This window comes from Ursus americanus, chromosome 13, assembly GCF_024610735.1.
Source record: "Ursus americanus isolate L20-20 chromosome 13, mUrsAme1.1.p, whole genome shotgun sequence".
Lineage (NCBI taxonomy): Eukaryota > Metazoa > Chordata > Mammalia > Carnivora > Ursidae > Ursus > Ursus americanus.
Window position 1 is genome coordinate 41,131,216 of NC_142139.1, and position 24,804 is coordinate 41,156,019.

Below are 24,804 nucleotides of genomic sequence, written 5' to 3' on the forward strand. Positions count from 1 at the left end.
AATAAACTAATTAGTATAAAGAAAGAAAGAAATTAAGTACTCTCTATTTATAAATGATAATGAAATGATCTGACTAGAAAACAGATTTTAATTAATAAGAAATTTTGGTAATATAACTATATGTAAACCAGTCAAAATCATTCACTTTTTCTAGTAGTAATCAGAAAATTAAAAGGAAAATACTCTGTTTGTGGTAGCAATTAAACTATAAAATACTTGGGAATAAATTAAGAAAATAAATCATATACAGGGTAATCTGAAGTAAACATGATAATAGTATTTATGTAAATTGGTAGATAGATATTTGTACTATATATACTTTACTATACTTTTTAATTAAAAATTTAAGATTAGAGTATATCAAATTAATGATTACTCTCTTGTGATAGCATACATGAGGTTTTTTTCCCGAGTTTATTGTTGGCTGACTTGACAACAATTTAAGAAATTAATGTAGGTGCAATGCGTAAGTCTGAGTCTTGTCATTATTTGTTTTGTTTTGTTTCCTTTTTTGGTAACTAATTTGTTGGTTTAATTTAATTTGGTAATTAACTGTTCATTACATGAACAATATGAAATTCTCTTAAATATTCACATTTTGAGAGTACGAACCAGGCAGTTACCTTTGCAAGAGTCAAGAGATACCATTCTGGATCTTCTGGGAGGAATGGTTCCTCCACCCCGCAGGTAGTGACAGGAAAGTGGTTCTTATCTCTATGCAGAGTTACCTATGTGGTAGCAGCCAAAATACAGGCAGTGACTTTGCATTAACAAAGAGAGTTCAGGGGCATACAAAGAGGAAGTTAGGGGAAAACAAAACAAAACAAAAACCCAGTCTATTACAAATACAGGAAACAAGACTATCAGCAACTTTGCATGCAGTTGTCCAACTGAGCAAATATTTATCAATAGCCTGTTTGTTTTAATAGGCACTGTTGGGTAGATATATATAAAGAGATTATACAACAGCCCCACCTTAAAAAAAAACAACAAAACATGATTTTGTTGGATTTGATGACTAAGAAAAAATAAGTAAAGGTGGAGTGAAGTGGGGCCCTATCCTTTCAATTTTTTCCCCTGCCATATTGGCTAAGAGTACTCTGAACAAGGAAGCTGACTTCTTTGAACTTAAATTGGGCTCATGCACGGAGGTGAATATGCAATCTATAGTACACTAAACCAGCAAATCTAGTTTTTCACCAATTCAGTTCTATGCTATAGATCCTGTTTCACTTGGCAAAAAAATTTCTAGCCTGGCGTGGATGGTAAGATGTTCAACAAGGACCATCAGTGGAATAGATCTTAGTTCCAGAATTTGCAAGTCAAATGTAGAAAACTATCCAGTTCAGGCAAGCAAATTTGCATGTATGTGCAAGTAAAAGAAGTTAAAAAGTTTGGACCTCGACATTGCACTCAATATTACACGTATATTTAACCAATTTTCTACTAAAAAACACATAGTTTTCAGTCTTTTTTTTTAAAGATTGATTTGTTTATTTGAGAGAGATGGGGGTGGGGAGGGGCAAAGGGAGAGGAAGACAGAGAATCTCGAGCAGACTCCCCACTGAGTGCCAAGCCCTATGCAGGGCTCTATCTCACGAGCCTGAGATCATGACCTGAGCTGATATCAAGAGTTGGTCGTTTGATGGACTGAGCCACCCAGGCGCCCCTCAAATAGTTTTCGGTCTTGTTTTCGTTTTAAGCTACTATAGGACCACATCTTTTATCAGCATTCTGAAACAAGAAGAGTTGTTCTGAAAGCCTTTTTGTAATCCATTTGATAAAAATTGACCTGATATGAATTTAGTTGGCAATAAAAACTATGAAGCTATTAAGCTATTTATAACCTTCACATATCTGACTTCATAGGAATATGTTTCACTGCAAAATTTTAATGTTTGATTGCGGGGTGCTGCCCTAGTATCTCCCGGGGGTGTTACATAATATGAAATATCTGTATATATTATCTTTTTCAAATCTGATAAATTCTTAACTCTGAAACATATATGTCCCCAGCATTTTGGATAAGGGATGATGGGCCTGTATACACGGCAACAAACATCCTGAATATTTTTATTTTGTTAGGATAAATTTGTATCATGTATGACATATTTTTAAGTCAGATTTTTGGGGTTTGAATCCTAGTTCTGTTATTTATTAGCTGTGGCTATACTTAATTTTCTTAGCAGTAAAATGGGGATGATAGTAGTTGGAGTTATTCTGAATATTAACTAACACAGGCAAAACACTTCGAAGTCTGGTAATTGGTATTTCATATACACTGACTATAATTATAATAACTAAATGTACCAATTTATATTTCCCACAGCAGTGCACCCATTTCTCTATGCTTTTGCCTACATTTGGTATTATCATTCTTTATAATCTTGTCTAATGTGATGGCCCCTCCCCCAAAAGATATCCCTTTTTTTTTTTTTGCTTGCATTTGATTCCTACTGATGTTAACAATATTTCCATACTTTATTAGTATTTTTATACTCAGCTATTCTTGAGGGTCATACCTTTTAAAAGATTTTTCTTTTAGTATGTTTCTAATACTAAAATACTATTTAAAATCTACATTTACCTCTATTTTTCCTAGTATTTTCAAGTTTCTGTTCTTCTTTTTCATTCTTTCTTCCTTTCCTCCCCCCTTTCCTTTCTTCACTTTTTTCTTTCTTGCCTTCCTTCATTTCTTTTAGAGTTTAATCCTTGAGAGCTTGTTTGGAGGTCCTAGCAGGGGAGCGCAGCTACTCGTGTACCCTTGACCGAAGAACGGTCCTCCTCTATCGGGGAAGGTCGTCCTCTTCGACCGTAGAGTTTAATCCTAAGATTCATTTTGATGTCTGACTTTTTTAAATCCTATATTGTTAGCCATTTGCCCTAATATCAGTTACTGAATAACCATCTATTTCACCACTATTGAAACCGTTTTTATCATATGCATATTCTTTTTCTTTTTCTAGACATCACGTATTATTCTTTTGATTGACCTATTAACTCTCTTGCCCACACCATATTGTTTAAAATTGTAGTATATGTCAAATACTCCCGATTTTTATTTTTCAAAATTTTCTGAGATACTGATGCGTATTTATTCTTACAGACAAAACTTTGAATTGTTTTGCAAACTTTTCAACAAACCTGCGTTAGGATTTTTATCAGGATTAACTTGGAACAAATGAACATATATTTCAATATTGAGTCTTTCCATTTATTCAAGGCCATGAAAAATGTCATGTCTTCTTAAAGTTTTATGAACTTGGAGCACCTTGCTAATAGCTATAGCTGATTAACAAGTTCTGAAATATACATACCCTTTTAGTTTATAGCAAGTTGGAAACTGATACAGCAAGTCACAAACTGATTAATATGTGAATACTTTTTTTTTTTGAGAGAGAGAGAGCGCACGCATACATGAGAGCGTGAGCAGGGAGAGGGGCAGAGGGAGAGAATCTTAAGCAGAATCCACACTGCTCGCAGAGCTCGATGTGGGGCTGGATCTCATGATGCTGAGATCATGACCTGAGCCAAAATCAAGAGTCAGATGCTTAACTGACTGACCCACCCAGGCGCCCCATATGTGAATATCTTTATTGGTAGTAGGTAGTTGTTATGGATTGAATGTTTGTCACCCTCCAAATTCATATGTGGAAGCCTTAAGTGTAATGCTGCTTGGAGATGGGGTTTGGGGGAGGTGATTAAGGTTAGATGAGATCATGAAGATGGGCTCCTCATGATGGAATCAGTGCTCTTATAAGAAGAGATGCCAGAGATATCCGCCCCTCCCCCACTCCCTGCGATGGCAGAAAGAGGTCATGTGAGCATATGGTGAGCAGGTGACTATCTGCAATACTTTGCTGAAGCTTTGCACAAGGAAAAATGGAGGTTTCTAAGTACCTTATTCCTTCATTCAAAGTGAAATGTTTTAGTTCTACAGATAAATTGCATATTCCTAAAAATGTTGACTTCCCTATTTTATTTCATGGAAGAGTGCCAATGAGAAAATTGTCATTGATGTTTAGTGACCATAAGGCTAATACCTGGGGATAGCTGGAAGAGCAGGACGGAGGTGCCCTTCTAGTCATTCTTTATAGTCAGGGAACACTTTCGAGTTTGCTAAATGCATTTGCATGCAAAATTTTCTTTCATCCTCAAAATAAATTCAAATGAAGTGTCAGTCTCATTTTATGGGTAGTACAAACTGAGGTTTAGAGAAATGAAATGTTTTTTTGCAAGGTAGCATAGAACTAGAGCTAGATTTAATTTATTCTATTGGATGAATTTTTTTTCTGAGAACTTACTGTGTGCAAACTATGGTCCCCCAACCTAGGCCTTTCTCTCCTCTGGTGGTAGGAATTCTTCTCAGCAACTGGTGTATCTTCTTGGCTACCTTATGTCACACTGTACTTAGCTAGGTAGCTCTAGGTACCCCCAAAGATCCAGCCCACCACTGGACTCTGAACCTGTTGGCAGATATGGGGTGCTACCTCCCCTAAGGGACAAATCTCTCTCTGCCAGTCTCTGCTGAGTCCCTACTGAGCCAATGATTGAACAGGGCTTCTCTTGACGTCCGAGGTGTTCGCTTGGGAAGCTCTCCTTCAACTCTCCCTCCCCTATTCTTCTCCCCCTTCCAATTATTCTGCTCTGTATACTGTTAATGGGAGGTTTTACATTTGACATTAGGTCCAAATGAGAAGTCAGGCAGGCAACATAACACCCTCAGGTCTTGGTTTACTCATTGTCCTACTTTATCCTGAACAAAACCTTTCATTAGTAAAGTGAATCAATGTCCCAAACTCAATATAAGATTTGTTGTTTCATGAAGTAGACAGAGGAGAAAACATTGTTGCAACAGTAGAAATTTATAAAGCTAGAACAATGAAAATAATACCACGTTTCACTGAAAAGCAGGTGAATTGTTAAGTGAAGTTCTTTTCTGAAAAGACAAGTGATATTTAGTCCCAGCTTTGTAGTAACTGCGTGTGGAGAAGATAAACCAGGAGCGAGGTATGCCGTGATTGTCTGGTCTAGGAAAAGTGCATTTAAAAAATTTTGTTCTGAAATTGTTTAAATTTATATAGCTTGTACACTACACAGAAGAGTATACAACATTAACAACTTAAAAGTTTATCTTTAAATTTAAATCTGCAGGCATCTTTTTCTTATAGAAAAGGCTCTATAGGAGCCTTGTCTAATTTTATCCCCTTTAGATTTATTATGCCTCAGAAATAAAAAATGAATCACGTCATATAGGAGAAAAACCGGTAGGTACTTTCAGCACTTTGGGCATATTGAAGTTGTTTCAAATATTTTCTCTAGAACTCCACGGGAAGCGCTGTGTTAGAGTGGTACAGAATTACCAAGCCAGAAAGCCTGAGTAGTTGTATTAGTAACAGTGTTCTCAGGAGGGATCTTGGGAACAGAGCTATCAATATAGATTCAGCAAATTCTCTGAAATATTTCACTCTCGGGCCTCTAAACTCAAGGGGAAAAAAACCCAGCATTTTCTTGTATGGAGTATAGAAGAGAAGCATTGTGGTATATAGTTAAAGGAACACAGGACTAAATGAGAGGAAACTACTGCATTTTGGTTTGGGGCCTGAGATTTTAACCAAATTATTTTTTCAGGTTTCAATTTCCTCATCTATAAAAGTAGAAGCAATAATTCCTATGTCATAGAATATCTGGAATGATTACATAAAAATATTGGGTATCAATATGGTATGAAGTAGAGAAACAAAGAGAAAAGAATTATTGAAGGCTCAATGTATGCCAGGTGCTCTAGTTGCAGCTCGGGCTCTTCAGAGAGATTCTGATCCATGATTTAGGTCCACAATTCCAACCATGCTAAACTTTTAAATCAAATCATTAATTAAAATGCTTTCAATTAATTTAAGTAATCTATATTTTGTTCTACAAGAAATTTTCTTAATTTGAATATATTTTTAAGGCTTGGTATTGCTAAATCTCAAAAGTAGAATAAATCAACAATGGAAAATCAGAATACCTTCTGTAAGTATTTCCTTCCAAATGTGTCTTTTGTTGGCAGACTAACAATAATTCATAATAAAAATAATCTGTATAACATTTTGCACTTTTTCAAAATACTTTTCAAAGGGTACCCTAAATTATATGTAATATGTTAAATAAGTATGGCATTGAAAATCTGACAAAAGAAAAGTCTGACACGTTATATTTTTCTACTTTTAAAGACTATTTTATGGATGGAGAGTAAATCATTTCATACAATATTTTAAAATATTCTGTAGACAAAACTTCCTCAAACAGAAATTTAATTCAATATGTTAACCATTGAATTTGAAAGAAAAAAAAAAGATTAAATATATCAAAATATGCTGAAAAGATACTCAGTTTTTCCTGAAAATAAAATTCAGTAAAACTAAGAAAATAATATGATAGATTAAAAGTTTCAGCTGTTAAAATTAGAAAACTATCTAAGAACCACATAAAACATTTTCTTTTCTAGTAGCTGCATATATATCTTCATATATACTTTTCAAGAGTAATCTTATTAAAATATAAATATTATAAGAGTTCACAAATGTTTCAGTAATAGATTTTTCTATTAAACACACATATATGCATACAAATATTAGGAAGAATCCATATCATCTTCTGGTTATGGATGACAAAAAGCATCTGATGAGGTCATAGTCTTTCATTTGACCTTCTACAGAAACAACTGGGAAATAGTGACACATATTTTTAATCACTTTGGTGTATAATTGGGTGAGATTTTATTTTCAGCACTTTTCCATAATTTCTTCTCAACAAGATAAGCTAGTCACAAGAAAAATTAAGTAATTTAAAATTAATACTTGATATGAGGCTAGAATATATGCCTTTATAAAAATAAATATCTAAGTAATAGATATTTTATTTCTGAGACGAGGTAGATAAAATAAAATATTCTAGAACGTGATCTGCGCTTAAAAAAAAGAAAATAGCAATCACCAATTCAACCTGTATGAATCAAATAGCTGGAGAGTTTTATTTCTGACATCTATACCATATATTTCAAGTACAAGGCCTCTGAAATACATTTTCTACTCCCCAAAACCTTGCTAAATTGAAATTCATATCTTTCATTTACTTACTCATTATTTAATCTACCTAGGGAACTCTGCTATTCAGGTCAAAGACATATGCAATTAAACCAAAGTGGGTTTTGTTGTTTTTTGTTTTGTTTTTTTTTATGTTTAAGTGGTATTTTCCCTTTATATACCTTATATAGTAAAACACATCAGGAAAAGCTATTACACTTCAGATGTTGTACTACAAATAATTATTTAGATGATGAGTTAATAAAAATTTCAAGGTCTGCTAAAGAATTATGAAGCTCATCATTCATATCTTGACTTCTAAGAAAATTTTTAAGAGTATCTAAAGCAGTTATTGCCTCATTTTTTGATGGTAAAGGGAGTTCAGTTCCTAGAGATCCACCATCATCCTCTTCGTCGGAAGCATAAAATCCAGTATCATCTGATTTACGTTCTTCGGTGCATACTGAATCACCTTCTGGTGCAGCTTCACAGGTCTCCAAATCATCATCGAGGGAAGCATACTCTTCTATAGATAAACCTTCAGGAAATTCCACGCCAGCTGCCTGAGCATAGGCAACCAAATCAAGACCAGTGTCTGTCTCTGCGTTTGTCTTGTCACTTTCTCCCTTTTGAGATTTGAATCCTGCCTCTTCATAGCTCTTAATGATAGTCTCTGGGGTTACAGCCCTCCAACAAAGGTGCAAAGTATCAACTGCATCTAGTAGGGAAAATGTAAATTCTTTGCTGCCTTCAACAGAGCTTAAAAATTTCTTGATAAGGCAATGTCGATATTTGATTTTAAGGCTTTTAATAACACCTTGTTTCATAGCTATAAATTTGGAAGATAAACATGATGGAAAGAACGCTAACTCAATGGACTTCAGGTCCTTTACCTCTGGATGTGAAGGAAAAGAATCAACAAAAATCACCACTCTTCGTTGCTGGGCTTGAAATTTCTCATCAAGCTTCCGCATCCATTGTTCAAATACATCTGAGGTCATCCATGCCATTCTGTTAGCTTCATAACACACAGGCAATGATTTTATACCTTTGAAACAATGTGGATTTCTGTTTTTTCCAATGATAAGCAAAGGAAGTTTCTCTGAGCCATCCATATTCGTCCCAACCACCAGAGTTATTCTGTCTTTGCATAACTTTCCAATTGAGCATGTTTCTCCTTTAAATGCAAATGTATTTGTAGGTAACATTCGATAAAGCAGCCCCGTCTCTTTTATATTAAAAACATTTTTAGGATGATAATCATTTAAATAATAAGGAAGTACATTTTGGTGCCAGACAGTTGAAGGGTCTACTGATACACCCGTAGCTTCTACAGGTTGAGCTCTGAATACTAAACCATACCTGGATTTAAAGCGATCCAGCCAACCATTACTGCACTTAAAATCATTATGTCCCAGTTTCTGGGCAAAATCATTAGCTTTTAGACGCAACATTGGACCATTAACTGGTACATTTAGACACTGAGCAATTCGATACCACCTCATTAATGCCTCTTCCAGATCGGTGTAAAAAGCAGTTCTCAGTCTTTTTCTCTTTGGATCAAATCTCAGAGATTCAAAGGCTTCTAGAACCTTGTCTTTATTCTTCATAATAGAAGACAGCGAATTTTTCTTTATTCCATATTCAGCTGCAATTTCTGCCTTTTTCTTGCCACTTTCTACTGCATTTATGATGTCGATCTTTTCTTCAATGGATAAACTTTTCTTTTTCTTCACGGTTACGGGCAGAGCTGAGGCATCCTCGGAAGCTTCTGCCATCTCCGCCACTGCTTATGTGGAGATTGCTTGTCTTTCTGCTGGCTGTTTCTTTAAATTTCTAAAAATTGATAGTAAATATATTTTCAAAGGTTTCTGAACAAGAAAAACGTTACAAGCTGCTAGAATATTTTAGAAGAGAAACTTCCGTCCCAGGACCTGTGTGGCTCAGTTTATAGTTTATTCAGTGTTCCAGAAGTCAAGCTAAAATAGAAATCTCATTATGTCAAACCTGTCCAGTCCTGCTGATATATTTTTGGAACTTCAATCCTTTAAGATGATCCATTTTATCCATGCGCGCATTCAACCTCCTATTAATTCTCCACAGAGGGCCTCTGAGATAAGAAGGAAAAGCATTCAGTAATTTTCATGCAAAATGTTACCCATTAATTTCCAAGTCTCTTCAGGGTGGAGAAGAAAGTGGTAGAATCCTTCTAGGATTTGATGGTATATCTTCTGCCTCTTGAAAACAGGAAAAAAAGAAGAAGAAAAGAAAAGAAAAAAGAAAGCTATTTTAGCAATGATGTGTCAATTGAACATCAAAAAGAATACTTATGTAATTAGTTATGCTTTTAATAATAATGAAAAGAATGGGAACATGTTTCTGCAAATGTAATAACCAAAGCTTCCAGGAGAAATGCTTACCTCCTAAAGGGCCTCTGTAAAAAGCCCTCTAGCTCTGCTCTGTGCATTTGAATTCTCACTTGCTTTTGAATGCTTTGTAATATATACTTCTGAAATAATTCAGGCAAATTTAATCTGTTTTAAAAATGGGCGCTTACCAAAATTAAAGAACTAAAAATGATGCTGGATAGATCTTTGGTGGCTATTTTTCACATGAAGTCACAACTGCCCCCTCTGACTTCTCTAAAAGAAAAACACAGTCAGACAGTAGTCACAAGGTTCAACTTTTAATAGCACATGGGAGACAGTCTGGTAGAAAAGGCTTCACTAAAAATCAGATCAAGCGATTCCATTACAAATGTTATAAATCTAAATATTATTTTATCTAAATGCTTGCAAAACTAGTAACTCTGTATCAACTTGACACATTAGCCAGAGGTACAGAGGCCAGAAATAATGGACAAAATGTATAGGAATAAGCAAATAGTTAAGAGGATGTAATGCAGAAAAAGACTTAGACTAGAGTAAGAAGAAAAGTGACCAGGGGTTTTAACGTCTCAGGACCTCCACTTCCTTATCTGTAAAATAAAGGGCTTATTATAGCGTAAGGATATGGGCTTTGGTGCCAGACACACCTGAGTTGACAAGTGATTCTGCCATTTAAACTTATGTGATCCTGGGTAGTTTACATAACCATTTGAATCTTCAGCTTCCTTATTTGTAAAATAGGTGTAACTACAGCCCCTGCCTCATAGGGTTATCGCACATTCAAGGAGACTCAACAAGCGAGTGTAAGGCACTCAGCACAGCATTTAGCACCTTACAGAGTGTTCAATGAATGTTTGGTGATGATCTCATCATCATTATCTTCTCTCTAATGCCCCTTTGGCTGTGTCAATCTTTACAATTCAAAGATTTTTCAAAATCCTACTTGAAAACAGAAGCAAGAATCCCACTGAAATATATATTGAAAGCAAAGACCCTCTCATATCAAACAGTACTGTGAGAACAGTCACACAGACCTAGATGGGCTGGCCCCTACCTTCCCAGGTGGCACCTACCCTACCAGAATCTACAGGCCTGGGGCCTACTGCAGGCCAAAGTAACAAGCTAATTTGACAAGCAGGTGTCACTACTGTATGAAATAGTTTGGGCACGATGTCCTCCCAGGTTTCAAGATGTCGTATGCATTTGTCGCACAAAATTTTTGGACAAGACTTCTTGTCAACATTCCTCTGCCTTTGTTGTCTACAAGAAGTAATTTTTATCCTAGAAATTACAACCAGTAAAGGAGTTTTTTGTTGTTGTTACTAGAAAAAAGTCTTAATAATAATTATGATAGCCCAGGGCTTTAGTTTCCAGACACCTTTACTTCCCCGTATTCCAAACAACTCAGGAGGAAGATAAAACTGAATTTTAAGCTCATATAGTTATAATGCATTTGAGTGCAGTCCAGAATCTAGGCTTTCTAATGTAAAGTTTACCATTCTTTTCACCATGTTACAGTTTCTTTGAATCACATTGGTGTGGCCTCCTCTGATAATAGTTTATACACTCTATGCCTACCTGAACCTAACAAAAAACAAAACAAAAAACAAAAAAAACTTACCAAAATAGCCCAAAAAACAAAACAAAACAAAAACAATATTGAGCCTCTACAGAAGAACAGAAGAATAGGCCTCTATGAATTCTGTGAATACAAATAGCAACCATATCCCACTATTAAGTCGGCTGACCTAATACGATTTGACCATTCAACTAAAAAACAAACAAACAAAAAACTTGCTCATATATGGACCTCTCTACACATTTTTCTGTAATTTCCTATAAATCTACAATTACTTCAAAATAAACATTTTTAAATATCTTGCTCTTATTAGGAAGATACCGGGGTATCTGGGTGGCTCAGTCAGTAAAATGCCTGCCTTTGGCTCAGGTCATGACCCCAGGGTCCTGGGATGGAGCCCGGCACTAGGCTCTATGCTCAGTGGACAGCCTGCTTCTCCTTCTCCTTCTGCTGCTCCCCCTGCTTGTACTCTCTCTCTCTCTCAAATAAAAAAAATAAAATCTTAAAAAAAAAAAAGGAAGATACCAACCTTCAGAAATTGAGATTGCAAGAACCAATTTTTTAAGAGAAAACCATGCAAAACTACTTGCTAAGAGAAAAAGGGACTCTCCCAACATCTCTCTTCCTTCTGTCTTCTGTTCTTTCCCTTCTTCTTTTGTTCCTTTCTTCTTTTTTTTACTTCTGCCTTAATCATTTATCAGAAATAAACCCTATTATCTCAAATAACAAGGATTACAGAAAAAGTCACTTGATTTCCTCCCATATTCCCTCCCAAATAAAGCAATATAATATACACAGAGATAAGTGATTATCTTGATCAAATTGAAAATAATGATATGTTGGGGCGCCTGGGTGGCTCAGTCATTAAGCGTCTGCCTTCGGCTCGGGTCCCGATCCCGGGGGCTTGGGTCCTGATCCCAGGGTCCTGGGATCAAGCCCCACATCAGGCTCCCTGCTCAGCGGAGAGCCTGCTTCTCCCTCTCCCACTCCGCCTGCTTGTGTTCCCTCTCTCGCTGTATCTCTCTCTGTCAAATAAATAAAATCTTAAAAAAAAGAGAAAAGAATGATATGTTTATTTAGAAAGATATTAGTTGTTTTCTGAGAGTTAAAGTATATATTTCCTTCTAAAACAGTAGTGAAACCTACAATTTTCCATGGTAATATAAAATACATCTTTATTCCTGAAACAACCACATGCCTAACGCCAAACCAGACAAGCCAGACTTTTTCCCTAGGAAAGAACAAGGCACCGATACTGCTTAATCAATGAAGCTAACATTTTCCATTCTCCCACAGTATAATGTCTGGAATATTTCTTGCAGAGGGTAATGGCAGGAGCTAGTATTTCTCAGAAGTATCCATCTGTCAGTTAAGATCATTAATCATTCTACTCCTTGAAAATATTACCACAGAAAAATACTGTACTACATGTAAGATACTATTTTCTCTATGTCAATGGTAAAGCTAACTAAAGAATAAGAATCGGCAAGTCACTAAAAAAGACTTACCAAGTGAACTCCAAGAAAACAATAGTTAATTCTACTAGTAACAAGAGAAATGTAAATCTTCTTTCAAAACACGAGATACTTGTATGTTTTTTTTTTGTTTTTGCCTATCGGAATGGCAGTATCTAGTATTTGCCAGAATGTCATAACATAGTTTGTAAGGAGGTATATAAATTGGTACAAAGCTTATGAAGGACAAATTAGTAATATGATACAAAAACCTTAAAACTGTGCATAACTTTTACCCAGCAAGTCCATACCTAGGATTTTAACCCCAAAGAATAATTATAAATATAAAAATAACTAGCTTACACATGTATTCATGATCTATTGCTGCATTTAGTAGCTTAAAACAATACCCATTTATTATCTCACAGTTCTGCAGGCCAGAAGTCCGGGTGATCTCAACCAGATCCTCTGCTTAGGATCTCACAAGGCAGAAATCGAGCTGTTAATCAAATGGGACTCTTATCTGGAGGCTCTGGGGAAGAATCTGCTTGCAAGTTCATGCAGTTTATTAGGAGAATTCAACTTCTTGTGGTTGTGGGACTGAGGTCCCTGAGTTTTTTGCTGGCCGTCAGCAGAGACTGCTCTCAGCTCCTGGTTCAGGTCCTTGACTGTGGCCCTTTTCATTTCAGCAACAGAGAACCTTCCTCCTGTCAAATCTCTCTTACGCTTCGCATCTCTCTGCCTTCTCTGCTGCAACCAGCAGGAGAAAACTCCCTGCTCTTAAAAGGTTCCCGTATCAGTGTAGGCCCATCCAGATTATCTCCCTTTTGATTAATTTAAAGTCAACTGACTACATTTGCAAAATCCCTTGTGCATGTAATATAACATGATGAGAACGATGTCCTACCATGTTCATATGAGAGGGAATTATGGAAAGTGAGAATCACTGGAAGTTATCTTAGAATTTTACCATACAATAATATTCTTCACATTGTGTTGTTTTATAATTACAGACAAAACAGGAAAGAACCCAAATGTGTAAAAAGGACTAAGTAAATAAATTAAGAAATATGTATGCGAAAATACTGCTGAGCCACTGAAGGAGAATATTTAATGATATGAAGAAAATTCCATAATATTTTAAGTGAAAAAAGCAAAATGCGAAACTGTATGCCAACAAAACCAACATATACTGAAAGTTACATGAGGGCAGAGGATCATGGCTATTCCCACAGTGCTTAGTGACCAGCAAACAGTAGGTTCTAAATAACAATTTCTTAAATAAATGTAGAAAAAATATATATGCATAGAAAAAAAGACATCGACAAAATGTTGAATGTTAATTCTAGATAGTGGAATTATGAAAAACTTCAGTTTTTTTCTCTTTGTAGTTAAAACAATTTCTACTCTTATGTTCCACTCAGACTACTCTTCACGGGCTTCTTTAAATGTTCCATTTATCAGTATCCTCTAACAAATGTTTGTTTCCAGAGAATTACACTGTGTAATCATTAACTAAATATGTCTCCGTGAAAAGGGAGCTGATGATGGAGAGTGATAAAATTATTGTGACATTACCAGAATCCCCTAGAAAAGATTTGAAGGTAGCACCTTTTTCTTTCTCTTGAGGAAATAAAATTTATACGCAGCATACCGTATTCAACATCTAAAGTGAAGAAAAAAGGTTGCGTGCACATTTAATTTATTCAGAAAGGAATAATATTCTTTAACCTGTTGCCCCCCCTTCCTTTGTGGTCAATAAATGAAATATAGGCTGTCAGAGTTCCCACAAGCCAAGTGAATAAAAGGCACCAGATTTTTCAAAAGCTCAATAATAGCCAATAACAGTAGAAAGGTAAATTAATAGATAATCCCCATGTCATAAACATACACAGCAGACAACTATTACCTTTTTTTTCTTACCTCTCCAAACATAGATGCCAATTTAGAGAAAAGAAGTAATCTTCTATTCTTCCTAAAGAGAATGAGCAGGCAGAATTCCCCAAACTCTAGGGCAAAGAAAAAAAGAGAAAGAGAGAGAGAGAAAGAAAGAAAGAAAGAAAGAAAGAAAGAAAGAAAGAAAGAAAGGGGAAGGAAGGAAGGAAGGAGGGAAGGAAGGAAGGAGGAAGGAAGGTCGGTCTCCATCTAAGCAGGGTTAGATTTAAAATAAGGTATTTGTGTCAGCATCAAAAATTTCCCCCAAATCAAAAAAATACCAGCTACTGCTTCCTTTTTCCAAAATAAATTACATAGAATTTCACTGTCTTCCATCACCAGCTGAAGTAGCTTCCAGTGTTTTCTTCGAGCCAAACTACATTCTAATTTCCCTCAGGGCTGCAGAAATCATGGGAAGACTAATCCTGTGTGGGGCCTTGCACTATGTATGAGGACTAATCCCATGCAGTACCAGAATCACACCGGACTGGAGTACCTAACATGATTAACGGCACCTTCACCAAACAGAAATGAGCATGAGTTCCAAGCAGTTCCAAATTCATCTGAATCTCTATCAAAAACAGCAGCAGCTGCCGAGGAAACTATCCAGCTAAGAACAAATAATTAAAGCAAGTGTCCACCTTTCCAATTTAAGAAACACCTCTGAGTCTAACAATTTAATAGTTAGACTAACTCTAATGAAGCTAAGCATCCCCAAACTCAAGAGACACCTGGCAGGAATCCTTAAGGTGCCAGCCAACTCAAACGGTTAAGTACGGATCATTCAAGCACCACTGAGCACTGCCATGCTCCTCTTCCTAATTACCCCTCCGAAACTAAGAATACTGGCACTTTGCTACTAAGTTCCATTCTGTTCCTATACAATAAGAGCAGTAATTATTCTAGACTGGGATCCTTTTCTTATAATTGAGAAGACTAACAAGATGGCTTTGAACAGAAAATTCCACAGTAGGCTATGGAACTGAAGTTACAGTTTGAACGAACTGGCATATGCATTTGCTCTTCTCTTTTTGTTAAGGATAGAGCCACTTAAGATGAGGGTCCTTTATACACAGATTCATGTTTTGAGACTTCAGTACTATTTTTAACAGAGGAAGTGTCCTGGAGATCTCAGCCATAAATAATGTTATTTACTTTTGAAACATTTGTGTCCTCAGGGGTATTTACTATTCACGGATATGGGGAAGATATTTGCACAGGGATCTATGATTCACTACGCTGAAACTCCCTAGAATCTGTAAAGGCAAAGGTCTGTCTTCCGCACTTAGCCATTAAAAATGTCTCATCAACGAATATGACAAAGGCAGGTGAGAAGTACACTCTAAAGAAGAGTAAATCCCACGGAATGCACTGTTACCCTTCGAATTTCTACAAGTGAAAAGGCGGTAAAAATGAGCATGCAAGGCTTTCAAAGGAAAAACAGTTCAGAACCTTGATGCGAGATGTATGTGGATGGATCAACCGTACGTACTGTATGCAAATGAGCTTCAGATATGCCTAGCACCACTGCGCAGCCACACATTCCCTCCATTCAGTGCCAGGGGTAGGGAGAGTAGCCACAGAACAGGTTGGGGTCTCAACCTAGTAAACTACAAAGGGCTCAGAGAGAAAGAATTGTTCAGCAGTTTCTGTCAACAGGTCAGTGAGCTACCTAAGAAGAAATGGGGCGAGCAAATAAAGCTGAACTCAGTCATCTGGATAAAGAAACGGAGCAGGAAAAAAAAGTATAAGGGGTCCACCGTCGGCGAGCGAGCAGCGCACAGTGATTACAAAGACAGCAAGTCCCAAGAACTCAGGGATGCCAGGCTTGGGGGTCTGGTCTTCCTGAAGGGGGTAGGCGTGAGTGACGTGGCCGGAGTGGGGCGCTCCAGGCACCGGTGAAGCGAGGGCGAGGCGCCCGCATCCCGTCTGTTCCCTTAACCCCGCATTCCCTCCACCCTCCCACTCCCCGCGGGACTGAAACAACCTTCTACGTGCTCTCCGGCAGCCGAGAAAGCTTTGGCTCTCCTGTGATATGCGTGGCGGCGAGCTACGTCCACCTCCACCCTCCCGCCACCGGCTCACCGTCTGCTGTGGGGACGCCTAACGCGTGAAGCTGGGGTGTATGAGTGAGAAAGAAGGGATGCTGAGGGCTCCAGGAGACCTCCGACCACTCAAGACCAGGCCCGCGGGCCCTTCTGCAATCTCCGGGCTCTGGCGGATGCATCGGGACCCAGGCGCACACCCCTCTGTGATCCGGCCACAGGCAGAAAATTACCCGGGCAACAGCACCTGCGGAGCCCCGGATGTGGTTGCTAGGGCCGCAGCGGGAGGGGCGGGGCCAGCCTCCAGGAGAGGGGCGGAGGAGGCCTCAGGGGAGGTGCGCTGGCACCATCGAGATGTGGCTGGGCCGGGCCAGATTGAGGGAGAGAGAGGCCGTCCAGGGCCAAGGACAGCGCTACTTCCGGTCTCCTCACTTCCGGCTCCGCTGCTCTCAGTGTTGGTGCTGCAGGCCGGTTTGAGAGGCTGCCGGTCTGAGTGTCCTCGGCGGTTGGTCAGTGTGAGGCTGTGACAGCTGCAGTTGCTCCCCGCCCCCGAGGATCCGAGGTGCGTGGGGGGAGGGGAAGAAGGAAAAGGCCCAGGTCGCGTTTCCGTTCACTTCGTGCCAGGTTTGAGGCGATTCCAGGGAGCAGCGGCAGGGATAATCCTCGACGTGAGAGCTGCCGAGTTCCCTGCAGACAGGTGAGGGCGGAGCCGGCCCGCAGGACAGCGGGGCGGGGGGGAGGAGGGGGGAGGCAGGCTCGTCTGAGGTAGTTGGCTGGGGCGGACACGTTGCCTTTGGAGCTTGCCATTCCAGACTTGCACTAGACACTTCTGTCCCTGGTCTGTGCCGTATCTGCCCAAGTATTCAGCCTTTGGTTTCTGCCCCGACCGCCTGTGTCCCCGATACAGCCGGTGAAAAGCGGGGGACTGGCCCTTGCAAGGCTGCACTCTCTCATCCTTGCATGCATTGGGTGGGAAAAGGGGTGGCAGGATCCAGGTTTTTTTCTCCACTAAGTCTCGGGGTGGGCCGCCTTTAGGTTTGATGTCCAGGCTTTTTCTCCTCGGCTCTCTGCATCCCCTACTTCCTCTCTCCCGCAGTGAGAGGAACGGAGATAGTGATCGTCCCTCCGAGACGTTCATGGGGCAGTGGTGCGGGGAGGAGCCTTGCCTAAGAAATGTCCCAAGTCTGACTGTGCCTGTGAGGACGGCCAAGGAATGCTGGAGTTTGGGAAGGAAGTCGTGCTGTCGTCTTCTCGTCCGTTCCTTTTTTCCAAGTTACTGTTTACGTGTCTAGGAAAAGGAAAGAGTTTGGGGTGTTTTTTTTTTTTATGAACAGTTTCTAGACGCTTTTCCCTTTTATTTTATTGCTTCCTTTGTTTTGTTTTTATCTCCATCTTGAACCCTTTGATCTCAAAAAGTTTATAGTTTACACTTCCTACAAATCCTTAAGCCATCCCCTTTTAGGATTTCTGTCTCCTCCCTTTGTTTTCTCCTAGATTAAAGTACGTAATTTCTCTAATTCGGTTATCTTTTTCGTTTTCCTTGCTCAACATGACCAACACCCTCTTCTAACCAGGTCTAACACTCCTTATCTGAGAAAACAGAAGATACCTCGAATCTTACTTTTTGAATGAAAATCTCTGCCTCAGTTACTTTCATTCCTTTTCAGATTAGTTTGCCTTAATCCTGCGTTATGCCTTGGGGTCCATAGTCTAGGAATCCATAATTTTCAGGGGTCTTCTCATCCCCATCCCTGAAATTATGTGCAGAATTTTGTTTGAGTGCATGGGGGTGGGGAGGTGGGAGTTGTGGGAGAATGTCCACTTAAAAAAATCACATTCTCAAAGGAGATATAAGTCCTCCAGATAGATTAAAAACCATTCTTGAGTGCCTTGTTCAAGTTAATGACAACTTTTTTTGTGGAGCTTTTATTTTTACAAACTGTAAATAGCTTGTATTGGGAGAGTAGAATGCAGAGATTCTAGCTTTATACTGAAATCTCTTAACTACTTCAGAATGTCAGTGTTTCTAAATTCTTCCCTAGACCTAGAGAAGGAAACAAGACTGCCTACTTATTTAGTTCCTGATTTGTGGTTTTGAGGTTTCTTTTTAGGGATAGCTGTTTGTGGCCAATGCTGTGGAGATCTGATGGATTTATAAATTAATGTGTTTATATTATTATTTAATACATGTTAAATACCACCAACCTGCTAGGTACAGTTCAGAATAAAAAATGTAAATTTTGATTGTCCTTTGCTTTCATTTTCTTGTTTTTCCCTTGAGACCTTCGCTTTGCTAGGAATGGCAAATAAGATGTTTCAGGAGTGTAGTTCTTTAATTTTTGATATGTTGCTGCTTATCTTGTCATCCCCTTTCCTTCTCTATATTAGGTATTTTAATGATTCTTCTTTCATGTGAATAAGTTAGTATCCCTCCAAACTTAATGTGAGTTTAGAGTGTGTACTTACTGATTTGGTTGGGAAGTGTTTACTGGTTGAGGGTTGAAGTTCTAAATGTTTGACACTTGTTTCATAGAATGTTAGAACTTGAAGAGACCTCTACAGCTTATCATAGTTTGTGTAGAGTAACCAGATTCTTCTGCTCACAAAATTATTTTCCTGCAGTCTAGCATCACTGGGGGGAGCAGAAAACATAACTTTTAGAGTAGATTATGCTGAATTAGTTTCTTTCTAAGCTAATGACAAAGCAGATAGGTTATATCTGACACCATACCAACAATTAACATTTGTTTGCTTACTGTGTGCCAGGCATTATGCTAAATGTTTTAGGTGACTATCTCATCTAATCCTCACAGCAACTTTATAAGACGGCTAAAATCTCCATTTTTATAGATGAAGAAACTAAAACTAAGTGATTAACTGAAGCCAAAGTAATCTGTTCAGAAGCACACTGTTGGAGTCAGGATTGAATGTAGGTTGTTTGACTCCAGACTGAGCTCTTAACTACTACCCTAGACTGCTTCTACCATATTTCCTTTACATCATTTTTGGCATGACTTGGGGGTATCTCACCTTACTTCCTATCAGCTGTTAAGAAAAGAAGATCTTTTCCCTTATTAATCTTCAGTAGGAGAACACCTTTTTGAATGTCATACCTTAAAGTATGATGAAAAGAAATGAACTTGGTGAAAGCCTGTGGAGTGTTTATTTGATAAGAGTTTTCCCATGGGGATGGATATAAATCTGTGTGTATGTAGAGTGTGTGGGTGTATTATGACAGGAGGAGTGGAAAGTGAGAAAAAGGTTTTAAGTAATAAACTTGGCTTTGTAAGAGTCTGGAAGTATAAATACATCCAAGAATGATAAGTTTGGGATGGAGTAAGGAATAAACTCCGGATGAAGGAAGGAATAAATTCAACAGGGAATTTTTTTTTTTTTTAAGATTCATTTGTTTATTTTTAGAAAAAGAGAGAACGAGAGGGAGGAGCAGAGGGAGAGGGAGACAGACTCCCAAGGAGATTCCACACTGAGCGTGGAGTCTGACTCAGGGCTCCATCTCGCGACCCAGAGATCATGACCTGAGTAGAAACCAAGAGTCAGATGCTTAACTGACTGAGCCACCGGGTGCCCCTCAACAGGGAATTTAATATAATATGGCTATGGATGAAAAAACTAACAATATATGTACAGACTGGAAAGAGCTGTTCCACATAATATAAAAGATGACGACTTAAGGACCATGACAGTCTGAAAGTCAGATATGCACCAGCATTATTTCTAGGGTGTATGAAAAAGACTATAAGACAAAAGAATCTGAAAATAATCTTGTTATCTTTGGTCTACTAGCTTTAGGCAGCCATGGAAGCCACTGAATAGCTCTTGCAGATTCTCAGCTATTGTCTACGAAAGTATGTATTTTTTTTTTCTCTTTCCTTTATTCCTTTGCTCTTTCTTTTTCCTTCTGTCTCTTATTCTTCTCCATGATTTGTAAACCTTTGTCTTAGGGTGGTTATGGCAGCTGTTGCAGGAAATAGCTCAAATCTTTTGTAAAAATATGGCAATATCTTTGCCATATTCTCATCTAAGAGTTTTTATTTTGTTTTCTTTTTGTATATCTGTGATAGCATTGGACTAATAGCTCCTTGATATTCAGGCTTGATTTTCTTGGCCTTTTAGGGAACTGTGATGCAGTTTTTGAAGCAGGATCATAAGAACAGTGGAGTTGCTAATGAGGCCTAAATATCCAGAGGAGTCAGTTGGCCAACTCCAGTTTCTGCTAGCATGAGATAGTATTTTAGAACAAGGTTTCCAGACTTTTCTGCATCGTGGCAGAAATGATTTACTTGTATGGCAGACTATACTGGCTCTCCCTGGCTCCCTGAAGGCTGAGGGAGGGGGTCCATATTTCAGCACATCTATAATTCATTCTTGGCACACTGGTTGGAAAACTGTGCCTTGGAGAAGAGGAATATGTTACTCTTTGTTTAATACCCTCTGTTTATTTAGCGTATAATAATTTACAAAGCACTTTCATACTTCAGTTTTTTTCATATTCCATTTTACTCTTAGTTTTACTCCAGCCATATTAAGTAAGTGGAGCAAATAATATTACCATGTTAGAAATGAAGAAATTGAGGTTTTAGATAAAGTGCTTTGTATAAGGTCACACAAGTAATAAGGGGTGGATCAGAAATTCAAATCCCAGGTGAAAAGAGTCCCTCGGGTTTAAGTTAGTGGCATGTAACCTCCAGGATGGCCAGGACCCTATTTGTTTTGTTTAAATGCTACCTTCAGGGCATCTAGGGCAGTGCTAGGTACAAAGAAGTCCATAATAGTTGTCATTTATTTAAAGTGCTACTCTGGCTAGGTATTATGTTTTATAGATGCTATATATTAGGTATTCTTATTTTCTATTAACAAATGAAGAAACAGGTATAGAAACCAACAGAAGTAATTAGTCCAAAGTCACCCAAGCTGTAAAGGAGAACCACAGACTCATAACCAAAATTGCTTGCTCCAAAGCTTTATCTTTTCACGATAGTGACTGAATGATTTCATGACATTGTAGGGAAGAGATTGGGTTCCAGTTTAAGTGTGTGACATTGGCGGCAAAGGGGGATGGTGATGGTGGTAAAGGGAGCTAGGCAAGTGGACTATTAAGTGTTTATTTTTGGCAGTTTTGAGGTTGAGTTCTAGAGATGGTGCCTGTCTTTTTAAAAAGATTTCCAAGGTGTTTTGAGATGGGGGTGGGATAGAAGAGTAACGTGATACAACTCAGTAACTTGGCCCATTGGTGCTATAGGTGCTTCTAATAAAAGGGCTAAAAATACAGATCCTCTTCATATATGACTAAATATTAATTATAGATTATTTTTTAAAGGTAGGTTTACTATTTGTTCTTTCTGTATTTACCAATTTTTCTATATGGCATATTAATGACTTTTTAAAATATTTTAATTATACAAGTAATATATATTCTTCAAATTAAAATTCAAATAATGTCATAAGCAGATGGAATGAAAGTTTCTACTGCTCTAATCCCTCTGTCGCCCACACCCACTGTTAGTTAATTTGCAGGGTAGTTGCTGGGAATTAGACGAAATAGATGAGGAAGCTCTAAACCAGCTCTAATACTGTAGCACTAGCCACATGTGGCTATTTAAATTGGTTAAAATAAAATAGGAATAAAAATTCAGTTCCTCAGTTACACCAGTCACATTTCAGGTGCTCAGCAGCCACATGTGGCTTAGTTGCTCCTTTACTGGGTAACGCAGGTATAAAACATTCCCAACAACGTTGGCCAGCCCTGCTAAAACTTTAAAATACTACATGATTAGTGACATAATTGCTGTGCTATTGAACCAAGATTTAAAAAATCTTTGTATTCCCCATGGTGCCTAGCAGTTTTTGTTTTAGCTGATGAAATATTATTGCATATTCTCTCCCAGTTTTTTGTTTTAACTAAATCCAGATGGTCAAAGTCTAATGTTTTCCTTGCATATTTGGGGATTATAGTTAGCTGCTTTTCTAGGCTAAAGAAGACAGCTTTTCTAAGGGTGTGTTTTCTATCTCCTCTGAGCTCTAGACCTGTATATTTTGCTTTCTAGTTGGTGCCCTCTCTTGGGTATATTAAAGGTATCTCAAATACAACATGTCTAAAACTAAATTGATTTCCCCTTCACTCCCACCCCCCCCAAAAAAAAACAAAAAAAATCCCCAAACGTTCATCCTCTTTCTTTGTTCCTTGTTTCAGTGAGTGACTCCATTATCTTTCTAGTTGTAAAATCCAGAAAACTAGGAGTGGTTCTTAATAACTTCCTTTCCTGGTTACATCCAGTCTGTCAACAAGTTTTATTAATCTTACTTTCTGAATATCTCTTGAATCTGTTTACTTCTTCCCATTTCCACCACCACCACTTTAGTCTGTTACCATCCTCTTGCTTGAAATTTCTACAATAGCCTCCATTCTTGTCTGCCCATTTCTATTTTGGCCCCTCTCTAATCCATTAACCATCCCGAAGGCATCGTGTTTTATTTTGAAACACACATCTGATTGTCACTCTTCTCTCTACCTTCCCAGTCTATGGCTTCCCCTTGCTTCGAGGATAAAAATAAAACCCCTTAACAATTCTTAACTCATCCTCACCCTCCAGCCTCATCTTTTACCGTGTTCTGCCTAATTCTCCACTTCAACCATTCTGGCCACCTTTTTGTCCTTTGTACTTATCTAGCTCTTTGCCATTACAGAGCCTTTGCACATGCTTTTCTTCCTGTCTGGATCACTCTTTAATGTTTCACTTCTCTTGTTAGCCCCTAGCTATCTTTCACACTTCAACAGAAGTTTTGTTTCCTTAGGGAATACTCTAACCTCTGAGATTAGGTACTCTAACCTCCCAGATCACACATTTACCACAGTCACAATTTACATTTTGTGTGTGATTTTATGATTGTCTTTCTCTTCCATTGCCTCCAAACTCCATGAAGATAGGGACCAAATCTTTTTTTCTTTTTTGGCTCATTCTTAAATACCTATGACCTACCTAGCTCAGTACCTGATATGAATATTGAAAACTAATTATTATAAAATTTAGTACAATATTCTTAGATTATATTATAATAAACTCTTATTTTAGAACAGTTTTAGATTTATGGAATTATTGCAGATAGTGTAGAGATTCCTGTATACCCCATGCCCAGTTTCTCCTGTTATTAACATACTGTGTTAGTATGGTACATTTGTCACAATTGATGAACTGGTATTTATATGTACTAACTTGTGTTCAGATTGCATCAGTTTTCTCCTAATGTCCTTTTTCTATGCCAGGATACCACAATACATTTAGTTGTCATGTGCCTGCTTGGTTTTCACTGGTTCTCAGACTCCTTGATTATGATTATAAGTTGATAGTTTTGAGAATTACTAGTTAGGTATTTTGTAGACTGTCCCTTAATTGGGATTTGTCTGATGCTATTCTTAGAATTAGACTGGATAATGTGTTTTGGTGAAGAAGACCCACAGAGGTAAAGCAACATCCTCATCATATAAAGAATAAATACTATCAATGTGCTTTACCACTCTTGTTAACCTTGGTCACCTGGCTTGAATAGGGTTTATCAGGTTTGTCCTCTGTAAAGTTACTCCTCCCCCCACCTTTGCGTATTGTACTTTTTAGAAGAAAGTCACTATTAGATGAAGTATGTACTAAAGAAGTAGGGATTTATGTTCCATCTCCTTAATAGTGGAGTATATGTGTGAATTTTTTGAATTCTCTGCAAGGGAAATTCATCTCCTTGTCCTCTTTTATTAACTTAATCATTTATTTATACGAATATTGACTCGTGGGTATTTATTTTATATGTGCCTTATAATCCAGTACAACTTCGTTTTGTTGCTCAGATTGCTTCAGCTTTGGCCATTGGGAGCTCTTTCAGTTGGTTTTTATATTCCTTTGACATATCCCCATCATTGTGAGGATTTTGTTGTTTTGTATGGTTTGTTGGTGGTTGTTTGGTTGTGTTTTTTGGGTTTTGGGGGTTTTTTTGGTGTGTTTTGTTTTTGTTTTTGTTTTTGTTTTTAAGCACATCTTTACTTTCTGGCACTACAAGTTGTTCCAGGCTCATCTTGTATATTTCCTGCCCCAGTCCTAGAATCAGCCATTTCTCCAAGGAGTGCTGGTTCCCTTTATTGGAGAATGGTATTAGAAATCAATATCTGGGAACTGCGTGTGCTCATTCTTGCTGTGGTTGCTTCTAAAAAATATACACCAACTCATGTAAATACACATATCTATAAATACTTCTTTAACTATCTGTATCTGTGTTTAAGCTGTATTCTTAGATTATTTACTCTGAACTTTTTTCCACTGAAAACAATTACCT

General features: G+C 37.9%; 2 protein-coding genes across 17 annotated transcripts in view; one reads left to right on the forward strand and one right to left on the reverse strand.

The window, feature by feature from the left end:
• Positions 1-6,368: 6,368 nt before the first annotated feature.
• On the reverse strand, positions 6,369-16,843 carry TIGD4 (tigger transposable element derived 4). 6 transcript variants are annotated; one of them, XM_045798797.2, is made up of 3 exons: positions 16,701-16,843; positions 9,625-9,709; positions 6,369-9,304 (listed from the first exon to the last, which is right to left on the reverse strand). In XM_045798797.2, exon 3 carries the CDS (start codon positions 8,843-8,845, stop codon positions 7,310-7,312), a length of 1,536 nt encoding a protein of 511 aa, XP_045654753.1. In that variant the 5' UTR covers positions 8,846-9,304; positions 9,625-9,709; positions 16,701-16,843; the 3' UTR covers positions 6,369-7,309. The 6 variants fall into 6 exon arrangements, with proteins under 6 accessions (XP_045654753.1, XP_045654752.1, XP_087722643.1 ...); XM_045798796.2 differs by having other exon boundaries at positions 16,508-16,843; XM_087866517.1 differs by lacking the exon at positions 9,625-9,709 and having other exon boundaries at positions 6,369-9,177; positions 16,508-16,843.
• Positions 16,844-16,894: 51 nt separating this feature from the next.
• ARFIP1 (ARF interacting protein 1) overlaps positions 16,895-24,804 on the forward strand; it is a 114,147-nt gene continuing 106,237 nt past the window's right edge. For 3 of the 11 annotated variants that reach the window (XM_045798804.2, XM_087866522.1, XM_087866523.1), the window contains exon 1: positions 17,034-17,164. The gene's annotated coding sequence lies outside the window, so the exon portion shown is untranslated. The other 8 variants (XM_045798809.2, XM_045798819.2, XM_045798805.2 and 5 more) reach the window with 7 other exon arrangements.

What these genes read in the sequence shown, in the direction of transcription:
- TIGD4 (XM_045798797.2), bottom strand. Translation starts at nt 8,845, where the DNA reads ATGGCAGAAGCTTCCGAGGATGCCTCAGCTCTGCCCGTAACCGTGAAG.